Consider the following 18,569-nt stretch of genomic DNA (forward strand, 5'->3'; position numbering starts at 1 on the left):
TTGTGACTACAATTCCCATCATCACTGACCGCTGGTCCTGTTAGCTGTGGATGATGGGAGTTGTAGTCCCAAAACATCTGGAGGGCCGCGTTTGCCTATGCCTGGCCTAGAACAGAATTAAGAAAGGTCTGGCTTGATATGTAACGCTAAACCATGGCTTGGCGTGATTTGGGGAAGCCTCCACAAACCTAAGCATCACATGGGGCTCACATGTTCCCCCTTCCCTTCTCTTCCTCCTGTATGGTTGAAAGGACCACTGCTTCTGAGTTTACTTTTTATTTCAAAGAATTTCAGCTTAGTGCTGTGTACTTTCTAACTGAGCAGACCTCAGACCACAGGTTATGAAGCTGACTTATATAGGTAAGCATTGTGTTGTGGTTTGGTTTTGTACATAACAAGATGCTTTGTAAATGAAAGTTAACATGGCCTAAGACTTAGCCACATTGGAGGAGGCAGAGGGCATGAACCTGAGGCATTGTGTTTGGACCTAAGGAGGCTCATCCATGTAGCATTAAACTAGAACTTACATTCCCCATATGTTGCTGGATTTTATTTGGGCAGATTTTCAAGAACTAGTGGTTGGGCTGTAAATTGCTATGTTGGCTGCTGCTCATTAGTGCCTTTATGTTGCTGTTGTTTTAAGTTTTTAAGGCAACAAACTTTGAAAGGATTGTTGTTAAACATACATCAAAAGTCTCAGAATTGTGAGACATTTCAAGGGTGCAGAGCTGATCTGGGTCTGCCCCCCCCCAAAAATAAGGTCAAATATTTGTGTTTATTTACAAATATAGAAGACAGAACATGAGTGGAGGTACACCTCCAACACACTGACAGATATCCCAAAACCCCTATTCTCCTATTTCTCAGAGAACCACCAGCATCCCAATATACTTCCGGAGTACAAGGTCACTTCTGTCCCTTTAGAGGACATGAGGTCATTTATTCTAACTCCTCAGCTCCGAGGTCATCAATGAAGACATCTATTGAATGTTCTGATGGCCCCTGACAGGACATTTGTCAAATGTCCCATTGTGCAGCTTCAGAAGCACAGAGCAGCTGAGTGGCGCAACTAATATTTTTGAAAAATTACAAAAAGAAGCTTCTTAAACGAAATTGTACTACCTTCAGGCATTCCCCAGGCAGCTCCCATAGGCAGTGATTCCAAAAAAGTTTGTGTGGCATCCTCCTATGGGCTTTCCCATGAGTTTGGATAGCCAGGAAGGTTGTAGGGTACAAGAGAATGGTGCAGGCATTATTAAAAAAGAAGAGGGCACTCCTTGTTGTTTAGTCGTTTAGTTGTGTCCAACTCTTCATGACCCCATGGACCAGAGCACACCAGGCATTCCTATCTTCCACTGTCTCCCGCAGTTTGGTTAAGCTTCGAGAACACTGTCCAACCACCTCGTCCTCTGTTGTCCCCTTCTCCTTATGCCCTCCATCTTTCCCAACATCAGGGTCTTTTCCAGGGAGTCTTCTCTTCTCATGAGGTGGCCAAAATATTGGAGCCTCAGCTTCAGGATCTGTCCTTCCAGTGAGCACTCAAGCCTGATTTCCTTAAAAATTGATAGGTTTGGTCTTCTTGCAGTCCATGGGACTCTCAAGAGTCTCCTCCAGCACCATAATTCAAAAGCATCAATTCTTCAGCGATCAGCTTTCTTTATGGTCCAGCTCTCACTTCCATACATCACTACTGGGAAAGCCATAGCTTTGACTATATGGGCACTCCTTAGGTACCTCATAACAGTATTATGTTGATATTAAGGTAAATGACAAAGCCCAGCAGCCTAGAGAATTTAACCAACATTTCCAGCCTCTTTCCGCAGAATTCCCCCAATGAATGGATGGGAAATAACAGCCCAAAATAGACATCACAGCACTGGCTTAAATATCTGAGGCCTTAACATTTGGTATCCACAGCACACACTAGCCAGCCAGTCTGACTCTAGGCATGGCAGTAGCTTTTGGTAGAAACAACCCTCTTAGTGGCTTAGGGTTGAGAAACTTAGATTACAGTACAGGACATTTAACTCGCTGGTTGAAACTTCAGATTCAATTTCTGGCAAGTCTCAGAAGGACATGAAAGGATTTCACGCTCTCTCCTTCTCAGCTTTCCAATTAATGTTTCTCGTGTGCCACAGAGCTCAGATCCTGGGCGTAGCAGTTAAAGGTTTCCTGGGACTCTGATGTTGACAAGAATTCTATCAAGGAATAAGATGAAAGAAGATTCCCCCTTCCTTGGAAAAACGAGATAACGATTCCATTTCACTACTGCTAATAAATTGAATGATGTCCGGCCCAAATCTTGAACGTATTTTATTTGCAGGCAGCTGATTGGAAATTTATTCATTCATCTTGGCTTTGGTTTTGAAATGAGGTCTTTGCTTACTTACAAGTAGGAATAGGGCTTAGAAAATATTCTCGAGCCCACCTTCCAATGTGAATTCCTTCTCAATCTAGAACAGGCGTCGGCAACCTAAGGCCCATGGGCCACAAGCGGCCCACCGGGGTCATTTAACCAGTCCACGAGCCGCCCTGAACTGAACCGCCCACTGGGTGAGTCCCCACACGCTGTGTTAAACCGGCACGGTGTGGTGCAGGGACTCACTTCTGCAGTGCCAGAAATTGCATCTGTGCAGACGCTGGAAATCGTGTCTGTGCAGACACAGACGCTGGAAATTGTGGGTGCGCGCACTCATGCTTGTGCACAATCCATCCCACAGAAGGCTCTCTGCAGGAGTGAACCGGCCCAGGCGAGCTAAACCTTGCCGACCCCTGATCTAGAAGGTGGAGATGGCACTGATCTCGACCCATTTCATAAAGACTCCTGGTTTTAATCCCTATATTGGTGCTGTCTTATCCACCAAAAAAGTGAGAAGGATCAAGAAGTCACAAGAAAGGGAACTGAACCCTGAGGGAGAAATATGCCATATAAATATAATATACGGGGTGTGTGGGTGTGGGTGTAAAATGGAAAAGGGTCAACTCTCTTAAGTAATATTGAATAATATTATACAAAATATCCAGTTCTGATGTTACACTGTCAATTTCATATTTCATTTCTGTTTGCCATTGTGATATACTGGTTAAGAGTCTTTGGACCAAGGCTGAGAGCCATGTCCAACTCCCCCCTCCACCATGAGATTATAATACTCTGCAAGTTTCTTGAGTCATTTTTGGAGAAAGTGATTTATATATTCAGTCATCATCATCATGAACAGTAATAGAGCTCACTTGGTAACCTTGGTGCACCATCTCTTAGCCAACCAGGGTTGTTGTGAAGATAAATGGAGCAGGGGAAGAACTATGGGAAGAACCAACACTGAGCTTGTTGGGGGAGACATGGGATACATAGTAAGTAAGTAAGTAAGTAAGTAAGTAAGTAAATAAATCATAAATTTATTCAAAGCATTTTGGAACAGGTAGCAGACAGATTGGTGGTGTGGCACCACTCAACTGACCTGGTGCTTATCAGGAGGGGTGAGGTGGTGGTCGAATCAGTACAGTGCAAACACACCGGCACAAGTGCGTTTCCACCTCACTGACCTTGCCTCTGTCTCCCAGTAAGTAGCAGTGCCAAAATCGGCTGGAGGCCTCCTCTGCCCAGTGGAAAGAAGGCAGCCTTTCAGATATAGGAGGCCTCAGCCTGACTCTTCTTGATATGTCATAGGCATTGCTGCCATGACACACCCCAGATGCAAGGTGCAGAAAATAAAGGGAGCGCTCTGCTCTCATTGCTCAAACGCTCCATGCTGCTGTTTCTTTCTTGATGCATCTGGCTGGCAGCAAACAGAGCAATTACCACATGCTGATACTGAAAGTGAAGCAATTACTGCACTTTCAGATGGAAGTGCCAGGATTTTTCATGCTGACATGAGCAGTTATTTACATATGAATTACAGGGGGGAAATACTATTAAATGGTTTTCGGACATTGTGGCGCAACATGGTGTTACATGGAAAATCCCTTGTCTGGCAGGCGAATTGGGGGGGGAAGAATCATAAGCCCTCTGATAGCAGGTCCCACACATTCTGTCTTGCTGATGCACTCTAAGGGCTTCAAATAGGAAAAGAAAGAAGACAAGCAACAGACTTGGGAGAGAGCTGGATGCTGCATCAAAAGTGCTTTGCCTTCACTTCCAGCTGAAGACTGGATTTTGTGGGCAGCAGAGGAGGCAATGTTATTAACACTTCTTGCCCAAACCAGGATCAGGTTTTGGAAGGTGTTCCCCACAGCTCTCTCTGCTAAAGCTGCAAACAGAGAATGCTAGCATCAAGGCAGTGATGGGAGCTGCTATTTCCTGTTTTGGAGATACAAGATAGACAATTTTGGTCTTTCTAATTATACCTTATTTCTGCATGCAAATCTTTGCCCCCAGAGGGAACTTTAATGACCTTTGGTAGCTGCAATAAAATGTTTGACATGACTAGCATTTGTATAGCATGAAATATGAAAATTAGCCTTAGAATACTGCCTAGTCTGCCGAGACTAAACCCCACTCTTTAATTTTCCAGGCCCTTTGTGGGCATTTTTCTTGTACTTGCAGTTATGCTCTGCACATTTAATAAGTAGCTGTTGCAGTAGTAGCAGCAGTAAAATGATAGTGATGCTGGTGATGATTTTCATGGCAACCCATCAATTCTCTGGAGCAAAAAGCAAAACAAGGTACAATTAAAAAAAAGTATTTAAATACAGAAAACAATAAAAATACAAAGGTAAAGGTAAAGGGACCCCTGACAATTAAGTCCAGTAACGAATGACTCTGGGGTTGCGGCGCTCATCTCGCTTTACAGGCTGAGGGAGCTGGCGTTTGTCCGCTTCTGCAGACAGTTTTTCCAAGTCACATGGCCAGCATGACTAAGCTGCTTCTGGCGAAACCAGAGCAGCGCACGGAAACACCGTTTACCTTCCCGCCGGAGCGATACCTATTTATCTACTTGCACTTTGGGGCGTGCTTTTGAACTGCTAGGTTGGCAGGAGCTGGGACTGAACAACGGGAGCTCACCCTGTCACGGGGATTCGAACCGCAGACCTTTCAGTCAGCAAGCCCAAGCGGCACAGTGGTTTAACCCACAGCGCTACCCGCATCCCCAAAATGTTCCATCTAATGGGAAAAGAATATAATCATGAACAGTTCTTTTTCCACACCAGAAACTATGTAGACCGTTCCATATTGTTCACCTCATCAAATATTATAAATGTGGTAGCCAGAAACACATTGCCAAAAAAAGAAGAGGTGCCTAATTCAAAAGAGACCACAGATTTGCATAACATTTGAATACACTAGAATACACTAGAATATACTAATATATATGTATAGATGCAAATTTAGAAAATAATTACTGTAATTTAACCAGAAATACAATAAATCCCATCCTGGTGGGAGAAGCTTTGACCAGGTGGCCTGTGTGCCTGCTTCGTCTCCTTCCAAGGTGTTAACTGGGTAACGTCAAGGCCCCTGTGCCTCCTTTATCTTTAAACATGACGAGCTGGACATGCCTGCGGATAGAGGGCTGTCCTCTGTAAAGAAGGGCACATGGCTACCCTAACTGTGAAGAAGTATGGGGAGGCAGACACGCTCAAGAAATTGTGGCTGATTTCTTGTGAGCTTTGCAATCTTCCAAAAAGTGATGGGACATAAAAACAGTGTATCTCAAAAAGTGGTGATTCAAATCCATTGTATCTATAATTCCTCTAGCTCTCAAACTTGATATTTCCATTCCCCCCCCCCCCCTCTTTCCTTGATTGCCTTGCTGTTTGTCATTGTGACAGACGCTTGTCTGGTTACATTTTCTAGGAACAGTGGGATCTAATATTTATGAGGAAATAGTTGGAGATATAGAGCTGCTATCCTGTCTCCATAATACTTCATTAAATGAATGAGCGACTTGGCAGTTTATGATCTGATTCACCGTTATCTCAGTGTTATGTAAGTTCATTTTTGCAGCGCAACGCTAACTGATCCAAGAAGTAAGGAGCAAGCCCATCTCATAATTGCTGTTTCTTTGGGTATTACCCATAAATGCTGTATTGAATTATTTCTGTAGGATAACATCCTTGAGATGTTCGATTTGGCCACAGAGCCATATGCCATAGTCACCCATTTGGAATACTATCCCATTTGGATTTACTGTAACACGCTCTACATGGGTCTGCCTTTGAAAAGCGCTTAGAAACTTCATGTGGCTTAAAGAGCTGCAGGCAGATTGTTGACCAGGGGCTGTTTATAGGGAGCTAGAACAGCTCCGCTTACTACTGATCTTTTGCTGGGCACAATTCATAGTGCTGGTTTTGACCTATAAAGCCCTCTATGGCTTGGGACCAAGCTATCTGACAGACTGTATTCCCTCATATCAACCTGCCCAGGTTTTGAGATCTCCAGGGGAGAGCCTTCTCTCGGTCCCACCACCCTCACAGCCATATTTGGTTGGTTGGGATGCGGGAAAGGGCCTTCTTGTTGGCTTCTCCCGGACTCCGGAACTCCATGCCTGGAGAAGCTAGACTGGCTCCTCTACTAGTTGTCTTCCTGCGAACAGATGAAGACTTTCGTGTTCCAACAGGTTTTGGGGAAGTGATGGCTTTTAGTAAAAGAGCTTGTGCTGTGCTGCTTTTATTGTAATTATTGGTATGGTTTTAATAGATTTATGTAGTTTTTATTCTATCAATGTTTAACTGTTTTTAAATTATTATTATTATTATTATTATTATTATGTTTTAAGTGGTCCTTATTTTTATCTGAAATCTGCCTTGAGTCCCCATCAGGGGGGAAAGGTGGTGTGTGTGTGTGTGTGTGTATGTATGTGTGTGTGTGTGTGTAACAACAACTTGTTTCCACCTCTTTTTTGTTTGCCTTATTTATTTATTTTTAAAACTACTAGGGGCTGCTGGCCCTCCTTTATTGCTTGCCAACCCTGACTACCTCCTTTGCCAAACTTCCATCCTTTACCTCTTACCCAAATTTCCAGTCCTCGTGACTCCTTCTGCCCCCAGCCACCCCCACCCTAACCCTGCCAACCCACCACCCTGTTGCCAGTCCCTGTTTCCCTGTAGGCCACCCACAGGTGTCACTGCCACAACCCACAATTTGCCCCAAACTCCCCTATCTGCTCAAAACTCGCTTCAATCCCAAGATCCCACTGCCACCCACAGGAGGGGAGTTTTTCTCCACTGTTCTCCATCCTGCCAGCAGAAGTAAGTGGGTTGCAGCATGAGGTGAAAGGCTTTCTCCTCTTCAGAAGACATGGGAAAGCCCACCTGGGCCATCTTTTGTCTGCTCACTCGCTCAGCCTGTTTGCTTTGCTCGATCACCTTGCCTGCTGTTGTCATGTTGCAGTTGTAGCACATGATGACAGCCTTAGGTTTTTATGTATATAGGAAGATATCCTCCCCCCCCCCCCAAAAAAAAAGAAAGGAGAGGAATGCAGACCGTAAGGCAGGGTGGGAAACCTGTGGTCCCCCAGATGTTGCTGCACTCTGGCTCTCACCATCTTTGGCCATTAGCTACACTGGTAGGAACTGATGGTGGTTGGAATCCAATAATAATAATAATAATAATTATTATTATTATTTATTTGTACCCCGCCCATCTGGCTGGGTTTATGAATTAAAAATACATTAAAATGTCACACATTAAAAACTTCCCTGTCTTCTAAATGTCAGGTAGTTGTTTATCTCTTTGACATCTGATGGGAGGGCGTTCCACAGCGCAGGCGCCACTACCGAGAAGGCCCTCTGCCTGGTTTCCTGTAACCTCACTTCCCATAGGGAGGGACCGCCAGAAGGCCCTCTGCGCTGGACCTCAGCGTCCGGGCAAAACGATGGGGGTGGAGATGCCAACAGCATCTGGAGGGCAACAGATTCCTCACACCTCCTATAAGGGATGAAATCAGAAATGTTGCCTATGTAGCTTGCATTTCTAATCATGTGTGCTAGGTATAATAGCTGCACAGAGCCAGGAAGAGATGTTCCCTTGGTCAGTCCTGGGGAGATGAATGTTGCCAACTTTTATACTGACCCTGCTCCTGTACATGAAAAGCAGGCTGACAGCAGCAGTTCACTAGCTGAGACCTTGGCCTTGCACATCACTTTATCTTCATGCTGCAGAGCAAGTGAAATCGTTGGCAGTCACATTTGTTAATTGTGGCCAAATGGAGTTGCCCGACTTTCTAACATAGGCAGGCAAGCTCCCTAAGGTTAAGAGAGCCACAATACAATATTCATATAGGTATGCTATAAAACAGGGGTGAATTGGAACCTCAGGCTCAGGAGCCAAAGGAGGCCCTCCAAGTCTCTCTTTCCTGCTTTCAGGAAATGGGTGTGTGTGTGTGTATATAGAAACTTCCATTACCCTGATCACTGGTGTGTGGTCCCTAGAAACATCCCTATAAAGAAATTTGGACACTCTCTCTCTCTCGCTCTCTCTCTCTCTCTCTCTCTCTCACACACACACACACGAAAGCATGCAGTCATTGCTGACATCTACCGCCACCCCATTGCCCCTCCTTCCCAAATCTCCCGCTGTTTATCTCTCTGCTGCTGCTTTCCTCCTAAAAATGCAAGCGATTTGGAAGCCAAATAATGGCCTCTCTTGTGTGCTAATGCCCTGGATAGCAGCAGTCCATTTGTCAGTCGCAGACACCAGTGGGCCCATTTTTATCCTGTTTTGTGCATTCTGCTGGCTTTGATTTCAAAAATATGCAACGGGGGTTACAGCTTTCTGCTTCTTTCCTGCATGATTAAGAAGGGCACCATGACTAACATATTCATTATAGAACATGTTTACAGGGCCAGAGACTTGAGAGGGGAAACTTTGGTTCTGGAAGGCATTGTAGTGGATAAGAAGATGAGCTCCATGGGAAATTTAACCCTGCTTGCTTGTTATGAGATAAGGAGGTTTGTTTGTCTGTTTGTTTTTGTGTTATAGCCCACTCTTTTTTTGTAGAAAATAAACTGTAAGTTGGAGGCTTTCAGAAGACCTTTATTTTTTAATAGTGCCCATAGGAATTAGGGAGTTAGCTGACCCCTGGCAGATTGCAGAAAGCAGTTTTCACTGCACACAGGTGGTGTAGTGGCAATAAAGGATTATTATTATTATTATTATTTATTTTAGAAAATACAGCAGTTTTAGGGGGGGGGGAAGCCCATGAATAGCCTGTAATAGCATATGATGCAGCCTGCATAATCACACACATGCACACACATATGTGAGTGTTTTCTTTGTTGGATTAATGGCATCTGGGGAGGAGGGTGTGGAGATATGTCTGTTTTCTTGATGAATGCTGATCAGACACATGAGTATTAGCAGTGACACTAATTAACAGGGGGAGGAAACGCTTGTCATTATCCTGAGGGTGAGTAATCATTTTTGGCAGGTGATAATTAATGGTCTGGCAAAGTCAACAGGAAGATAATCTGTCAGCCTTGGGGAAAGCTAGGGACCCACCATTAAAAAAAAACTACTTTCGTTTCTCGGTGCCTCTCAGGAGTCCTTTGGGCTTTCAAAAATGGTACACATAAAGGGGTGATTGTGGGGTGTTTCTGGAGTTATCTTTGTACAAGCTTTGCAAATCTTCAGAAACTCCAAATTGTTTTGGAGTGTGGAAGGATGGCTGGCTGACTGACTGATTGATTGATTGATTGACTGACTGACTGATTCATTGATTGATTGATTGAGGCATAAATATTTGATTTGAAAATCTGGTTGCTGTCCTAAGCAATAAGTTGCCCGAGACACTGAAGGTATTGCTGTGTGTAATGTTTCTAACTTGCTGTAAACCGGGGACACCAAACACTGTACCCTACAGATATACCGTATTTTTTGCTCTATAAGACTCACTTTTCCCCTACTAAAAAGTAAGGGGAAATCTGTGTGCGTCCTATGGGGCGAATGCAGGCTGCGCAGCTATCCCAGAAGCCAGAACAGCAAGAGGGAGTGCTGCTTTCACTGCGCAGCGATCCCTCTTGCTGTTCTGGCTTCTGGGATTCAGAATATATTTTTTCTTGTTTTCCTCCTCCAAAATCTAGGTGCGTCTTGTGGTCTGGTGCGTCTTATAGAGTGAAAAATACGGTAACTCCCATCAGTCCTAGCTAGCATGGCCAATGGCCAAGGATGATGGAAGCTGTTATCCTGTAACATGGATTCCCCACCAATGCTGTCACATCGCACATCCAACAGGTAAGAAGACGGCAGAACAGAGAGAGTTCTGTCTGCACTGCCAGAGGCAGCGTGGCTCTGAACAACAGTTGATGCTTGTGGGGTCCCTGTGGACATCTGGCTGGCCTCTGTGAAAACAGGCTGTTGGGCTAGATGGACCACTCCTCTGATCCCGGTTCTTATGAATGAAGGGGGTACATGAGCGCGTGTAGAAACTAGCCTCCTATATAAAAGGTAAAATGGCACATTGTTGCTTTACTCATCTTTGCTTCTGGCCCTGAAGGCTGGTATGTAGCCTTCAGAAGATTGCCTAGAAGGGAGTAGAGCCATTGGGCTTAAGAAGGTTCCCTGGCCTTCCCTGTTTTAATTAGAAACGGAAACAACATTGCCAAGAAGTGTCACCATTTGAACTGACAGCGTTGACAATGGGAACCACACCAAAGAAAAAAAGAAAGATGCATTCTGTCTCTACTGACTCTATTCCTCATTTGCTGGCTTCGTCTTTGCTAATCTGTCGCAAGAAAAGTTGAAAGTCATGTCCTCACCTACCAGAGCGGGTGTGGGGGGGCTCAACAATTATCCTGGTTCTCCTCCTGATGACAACATTGCTCCTGCTGTAAAAGAATTAAAATAAAATCCTGGAGCTGCACCCTTCCCCACAGCATTTCCTCTCCACCACACCATTGAAAATAGTTCTTATTGCTTATGTATTATTTGTCTCATTCCTTTTGGCTTTCTTCCTTTCTTTTCCTTTCTCTAGGGACTGACATAGTTCAGTGGCTCATGAAGAATCTCAACATTGAAGACCCAGGTAATTTGTTCTTCTAATGCCAAATATATATATATAAGCTTGGGGCTTGGTATTATCTATGGCTTACAATATTGTATGCTATGAAATTAAACTCGGAATCTTGTGATTCTGTGGCATCCCAAACTGAAAGGTTAAGAATTTGTTGCCAGATTCTGGGAACACTGTTTCTGAGACCCAGGTGGGAAAAATGACCACAAGATGAAAGACGGGTTGAAAGTAGTTTTGTGCCATCCCTAAATGAATTCATTTTCTCTTCTGAGTTCTCCAGAATTCTCTCTACCACATTTGGATTGACGAAAACCTTAGAGAAGGGTAGGGAGGTGCCTACCACACACTCAGAATTGTGGTAAACTCTTCCAGAACTTGAGAATTTTATTATTGTGATATATTAACATAGTTTTTAAAGTTGTCTGGGCCAGCAGACTTGTCATATGTTGAGGCTATTTCAGTGATTGCAGAGGCATTATAGCAGAACCTGGGGTTGCAATCCTGTACCCACTTACCTGGGAAGAAGCTCCAATGAATTCAGTGGGATTTGTATGCCTCTGAATGAAGGCGAGGCTCCAGATGCACCTCTGTGGGGAGAGACTCCCACAGCTTAGGGGCTACCACAGAGAATGTCCTCTCTTGGGCCGCCCCCAGCCTCTGAGGGTGGAGGAACTACCAAGAGGGCCCCCCTCTGCCAATTTTAGCACCTAAGCGTGTCTGTAAGGAAGGAGGTGGTCATGGCTCGGGGGTTGCTGTATCAACAAGGTCCTGCCACCCTAGGCCTTGGGAGATGTTGCTTTGTATAGATATTTGACATATATTTTTTCTTCCTTCATTTCCAGCTGAAGCAATACATATGGGAAGTCTCATTGCAGCACAGGGATACATTTTCCCAATCTCAGATCATGTACTTACTTTGAAGGATGATGGGACTTTCTATCGCTTTCAGGTAATTTGGATTACACAACGACCCAACACCCTCCTTGATAAGAACTTCCTGCTTTCTCCTTGACAAGAGGAATAAACCTAGAGTAAGGGCATTCCATCACACACCTGCTGCCTTCTGACTTTTGGAGGAGCTGCTTTAGTTGTTTGACAGCGGCATGGAAATGCTTATCTTTTACAGTGGTGCCCCGCAAGACGAATGCCTCGCAAGACGGAAAACCCGCTAGACGAAAGGGTTTTCCGTTTTGGAGGTGCTTCGCAAAACGAATTTGCTATGGGCTTGCTTCGCAAGACGAAAATGTCTTGCGATTCCTGGGTTTTTTTCCCCGCTCCTCACCCCCTTTTTCTAAGGCACTAAGCTGCTAATAGCCTTTTAGCAGCTAATCCGCTAATCCCTTAAGCCTTTAATAGCCGCTAATAGCCGCTAAACCGCTAATAGCGCTAATCCGCTAATCCGCTAATGGGCTTGCTTCGCAAGACGAAAAAACCGCTAGACGAAGAGACTCACACAATGGATTCTTTTCGTCTTGCGAGGCACCACTGTATTATAACTAAGCAGTGCTGTTGACATTAACAGAGGCTTATATATAAAGTTAAGTTTGGGGGGTTGGTTTGTTTTAACTGTGACAGAGATTCCTTTTTAACTAGTAGGGCTAGGTGTTGTCTCTCACACCTTTTTGGTTGGTAACCATGTGTTCTACCACATACTTATGCCCCGTGGCATGGCATCTTATGTTCAGTCTCATGCCCAACTTATTTTCCTACACTTTCCACCCATTGGCAGCTGACAGACCCACAATGTGATGCAGCAAGGGAAGCTGTAGTACTGTTCAAGTCTGCCTTGGTCAGATCCCATCTGGAGTACTGTGTCCAGTTCTGGGAACCACAGTTTAATAAGGATACAGTGGTGCTTCTGGATTTTTGACCTTCGAGAACCGAAATGTACGACAATGGAGGCATTCGGGAACTTAGGTACCACTGTATTAATGAGCTAGAATGTGTGCAGAGGAAGGTGATCAAGATGAGAAAGGGTCTGGAGACCAAACCTTCTGAGGAACAGTAGTGGGAGTTAGGTATGTTTAGCCTGGATAAGAAGAGATTGAGAGGAGATATGAGAACCATCTTCAAATATCTAAAGAGGTGTCACATGGAAGATGGAGCAAGCTTGTTTTCTCCTGCTCCGGAGCCTAGGACCTGAACCAGTTACAAGAAAGGAGATTCCAGCTAAACACCTGGAATAATTTTCTGGTGGTAAGAGCTGTTCAGCAGTGGAACAGACTCCCATGAGAGGTGGTGGACTTTCTTCTTCCTTGGAGATTTTAAGCAGAGGTTATATGACCATCTGTGTTAGTTGTGATTCCTCCATTGTAGGGGGTTGGACTAGATTACCCTCAGGATTAAGGAATGTTTGGAGATGGTGGAATGAACTTATTGGACTTCAGAGGCAATATGACAAAGATTTGAGATATTAGGATTTAAGGGTACAAGATACAAGGTTTAAGATTTAAGGATTTAAGGGTATAAGTTAAGGTTTTTCTCTTTTCTCTGTTTATTAGATTGGAATTTGGATAACTTTCTAGATGTTGATAGGAGAATAAGGTTTAAATGCATTAATGATAATTTAGCGAGTAAGCAGTGAAAGATGGGAAGAAATTGCTGATTTAATTAATAAATTGGAATACAAAAAGGGAGGTGGGAGGAAGTCGAGGAAATAAGTTATTGAAGGAAGGAATCTAGAAAAATGGGAGTGTTTTCTTTTTTAAAAATGTTTTTGTTTTTTGTCTTTTTTCTCTTGTTGGTGGGGTGGAGGGGTGGTCTTTTTTACGTATTGTTAATTTTTATTTTTCTCTTCTTATTTTATTGTATATTGTCTTTCTTAATTTTTCTTGTATTTTTGAAAATTGGAATAAATATTATTTTTTTAAAAAATAGATTACCCTTAGGATTCCTCCCAACTTCCTCCCAACTCTAAAGTTCTAAGATGAGACTTGAGTCTGCCAGCTTGTTTTGACTGCCCAAACCACATCAATACACACATTTCTGGGGGGAAATTCGCCATCTTCTTCCTGCTGGAATGGCTACACATCTTGGTTACATCACATGACTTTATATCAGTTTTCTTCATATGAGGAGGCAATGAAAGAAAATATAATTCTCACAGTATTTTACAACTGATCAAATCTTGTTTTTATGAATATTTCTCATTAACATAAGAATGTCCTGTATGCCTGAAGGAGCGTCTCCACCCCCATTTTTCAGCCCAGACACTGAGATCTAGCGCTGAGGGCCTTCTGGCAGTTCCCTCATTGCGAGAAGTGAGGTTACAGGGAACCAGACAGAGGGCCTTCTCGGTAGTGATGCCTGCCCTGTGGAATGCCCTCCCATCAGATTTTACACACACAAATTGTTTTTAAAATTGTTTCTATACATACAAGTGTTTTAACGGTTTTTTGCATGCGTAACTGTTGTAAATATGTTTTCGTTATATTGTTATATTGTAAATTACTAAAATAAACATATTAATTATGATAACAGCAATAATTATATTTGGATGAATCCATCATAGTGATAAAAATTCACTGTTTTTCAGGCTCCATATTTTTGGCCTTCAAATTGTTGGGAACCAGAAAACACAGACTATGGTGAGAATTTGGGGTGATATCCTTTTTAAAATGTTATTTGTAAATGTATCTCCAGTGACCAAGTTGTTCTAAAAAGAGATGATTCATTATATGACCCACATTGCTTCTCCTTTCCCATGTAAGAAACAGTTCTATTTGCATGACTAGAGCTGGACTGTCTTTCAGTTTGGATGATAATAATAATATTAACCCTCATTCAACTGACATGCATCATCTCCTGGAGCAAATTCATGATATATAAAATGAGCAAGCACAGGAGACATTATGGGATGAATTATTAAATTAACAGTAGATTTTTTTTTCCAAGAGCAGTGTTTCCCCCTTCCTAGCTGAACACTTGAAAATTGCTGAGGGTCTTGGTGGCCCATTTAATGATTTCCCTTCCTGTTGTAACAATTGTAATATGCTGTGCTAGGTGCTGAATTATTTTTAATTGTATTCTTCTGGCTTCTTTTATTTCTCATATTACACTTACTGTATGTAATACAATTTGAAATCTATGGAAATTTAAATTTAATGCAACGGATGTGCATATTGTGTTAAACATCTTAATCCTAGCCTCCCATTAACTTTTAGCTAAATATAATATATGAAAGAATGGCAGATATATGTCAACAGATAGCTCTAGTTTTTAATTACTGTGAATCATTTCTCCAGGGCTCTCTCCAATCTCACAGTGTTTGGGGAGAAATTTAAAAACTGTTATATTTTTCCTGTGTACCCATGCCGTGTCCAGTTCTGCCACTAGGGGCTCCCGTGTAACCTTGCTCCAGAGCTACCCTGAGTTGGGGCCTCAGAGGCATTTGAGGAGAAATTAAAATCGTGGGTACCAGCCACAGTGTTTCAGTGGCTGTCAAGACCACCTCCCTCCCCTTTTTTTTGCTAGCTCTGTTGGCGCCCACCTGCCTCAAGGCAAGCAGAGCTGAGCCAAAGTCACATCACAGTTCTGCCCCCAATCCCCATACATTCATTTTACGCTGGAAACATTACAGTCATACCTCAGGTTGAAGTAATGGAACGCGTTACTTTTGGGTTTCACCGCTCACGCATGCGCGGACGGTCAAAATGACGTCACACGCATGCACGGATGTGGCGAATCGCGACCTGCAGTCGTGGGTTGCGTTCGCTTCAGGATGCGAACGGGGCTCTGGAACGGATCCCGTTCGCATCCTGAGGTACCACTGTACAGTGTTTTTCAGAGCCAACCCTACTATTAAGCTGGTTTTGGGTGCCATGATTGGGAAGCAAATGGTTAGTTGTTTAATTTATTATTGTTGCATTTTTACTATTGGGGAGGGGTGCTTGTGCAGTTTGTGCCTCTAATACCAAGAAATTTGACAGCCATTGTTACTTAGCACCTTGATTTAGGATAGGGGCACCACTTGTTGCTCCCCTTTGGCCCGCTGTGGTGATATTAATTGTTGTGTGAAAAGATCCTTGGGCAAACATTAAGAGTAATTTCAATAGTCCCGAGCCGTATACAAAATTGCATACAGAACAGAGCAGAGATTAAGTTAATATGGAAATTAAGATAGGACTTTGTTCAGATGCAAGTGTCGATCTACAGCTACAGATATGAATGCACTTCCTGTGTATAAAATGATTGCGTTGTAAAATGCCTTAAGGTTATTGCCATCTAGCATCATTAGTATGGTTTTTGTACGAAGGTCAGGCTGTGATCTGTGGATGAATTTGGTGTCCTGTACGATAAATGATGATATAGCCTGGACACTAATATATAGTCTGGCTGATCAATAAACTGTTCTCTAACCAAAATTAGAAATCCCTTAGCAGCAGTAAATGAAAATGGCGTTGCATTGATGTATAGCGGGGGGAAAGAAGAGTGATCAGTTTATATTAGTGGCTGGTGTCTGGCGTTGGGAAAGAAATAACAGTGGTTTATGAGCTAATAAACCACAGAATTCTCTATTAAATGTCTGAACAGCTTGAGTACTAATGCATAAAAGGAATATGTCAGCATTGTTATCTTTAGCTGTCTCTATGCGTTATTGCTGTCTCTTCTACAGCCATACTCCTCTCACGCTGAAATGATAAAATCAATTTTTTCATTCAACCGGGGCACTGGCAAAGGAAATGAATATACCTGTGCTCATAAAACAAGGGCTTTTGGCAGTGCTTTTTTTTTTTTTACAGGTTGACCAGAAGCAATTTATGACCACACAAAACAAACAAACAAAAACCCTTTCTTCCCTGTCACTGCACAATTTTTAATAAATATATTGTATATATATTTGTAGTTGGAAGCAGAGTTGCCATCACTGTGGAAGTCATATAATGGTAATCACATTTAATCTCTTATTTAACTGTTAATAACTCCAACAAGTCAGTAAGGAAAAAAGATGCATAACAAACAATCCTTCTCCTCCTTTAGGCATTGAGTCCATTGTGCAGCTTTCTAAGCAGTTCTGAGTCCATTTTATTTCAGTAGGAGATATTTAAGCAGGTGCTTCATGCTTAAGAGATGGCAATTTCTGCTCCCTTATAACTGGCAAAATCCATCCAGTCGGTAACCCAATACATAGCTGCATTTGCATTGCAGGCTGTTGGACCAGATGACACTTGGGGCTGCCATTTTAACCGTGGGCACATTTTTTAAGGGAAATACATCCTAGCACGTAGAGCATGCACAGGGAACCATCTTGAAAGACTAGCACTCACCGTCAAAATTCTTCTCCCATGTTATTCATGTTGACGTTTTGCTAAGATTTATTTTATTATCATTTATTCTGTTTGTATCCTACCAATCATCATGAAGTAGCTCAGGGCAGCATTTGTATGATACACACAACAATTCTACAGACATGCTCAGAATTTCTGGGTACCCAGAAATGATTTTTTTTTTTGTGATTCAGGCATCTGAAAAAATGTGATTTTGCAGTTATGGGAGTTGGTCCACACCTGTGGCTGCCCCCCCCCCCCCCAGTAGCAACTGTCCTTGCCTTAAAGTTGACATTTTGTTTTCTTTCTCTCCATAGCCATCTATCTTTGCAAGAGGACCATGCAGAACAAAGCGAGGCTGGAGCTGGCGGATTATGAAGCCGTAGGTATACTGATTTTACAGTTACAAAGTGTAATGTTGTCCTCTAAAGCAAACCTCTTTTCTTTGTACACAAACTTGAAGGTGGAATCTGTGCTTTCTAATCGTTGCTTCTATCTGGAAACTCTTAAATAAATGTCAGGAAATTCATGCTCTTTCACTTTTTGGATGCTTCTTAAACCACAGTGGATGTTTATTCCTGCACAACCCAGTGCTTCCTCTGGCTTGCTAAACAGATACACATTCCATCCCTGCAACCCAGGCAGAACTGCCAATTGACTCTAACCACCAACCATGGTATATTAAACATTTTTATACGCTATATTATCACTCTTTACAGGGTTTTACTCCCACACATTTCCAACTTCATTATTTATAAATTCAGTTACAAATCTTTGCTTACTATCAGCTAGTCAATTGTGCGGGTTATAAAGCTTCTTTATGAATCACAAAGGGTTTACTCAGAGCCACCAGTCATGCTCTGGTATACATGCAGAGAAGGCATGGCACCAAAATGCAGTATTCTGGGGCCTATTGAGAGCAATAATTATCAGACAAGGCCAAACGATTAGATCATCTTTCATTTTCTTCAAGCCCATAGCTCACGTGATGAGCAACCACATCAACACTTGCCCGGTTAATTAAAGATAAGAGTGGTGTATGGCTTTAACAGAAGCTCTTGTTAAAACTAGGAACTCCATTTTTTTGGGGGGGTGATTTTGTTTTTGTGGTTGCAAACAAACCATTGGATATATTACTGCAGGTGTTTTGGAGGTTTTTGTAAATTTTTTTTTTTACTGCTATCTGTTTTTCCTTTGCTTATACCTTCTTTTCCCATTCTTTTGTCTATATGTGAGTTTGTATCTATCTATTTAATTTTTTTAGGCAAGGCATGTTGTCTGCATATTCTGGCTCACGGTGGATTTGTCTCTTAAAATGGCTGGGCTTTAATATTTAGTCCACTGTATTGGCAAG

The 18,569-nt window shown here is 42.7% G+C and overlaps 1 protein-coding gene across 7 annotated transcripts in view; it reads left to right on the forward strand.

Moving 5' to 3' along the window:
• Nucleotides 1-18,569, forward strand: part of RGS6 (regulator of G protein signaling 6) — a 223,789-nt gene that overhangs the window by 137,034 nt on the left and 68,186 nt on the right. For all 7 annotated transcript variants that reach the window (XR_014501878.1, XR_014501879.1, XR_014501880.1 and 4 more), the window contains exons 4-7: nt 10,911-10,961; nt 11,792-11,898; nt 14,485-14,536; nt 17,533-17,597. Coding sequence is in view for 4 of the 7 variants with exons in the window: in XM_083398815.1 (XP_083254941.1) it covers nt 10,911-10,961; nt 11,792-11,898; nt 14,485-14,536; nt 17,533-17,597 (275 nt within the window). In the remaining 3 variants the exon portion in view is untranslated. The remainder of the gene's footprint in view (nt 1-10,910; nt 10,962-11,791; nt 11,899-14,484; nt 14,537-17,532; nt 17,598-18,569) is intronic.

This window comes from Podarcis tiliguerta, assembly GCF_965153285.1.
Source record: "Podarcis tiliguerta genome assembly, chromosome: 1".
Lineage (NCBI taxonomy): Eukaryota > Metazoa > Chordata > Lepidosauria > Squamata > Lacertidae > Podarcis > Podarcis tiliguerta.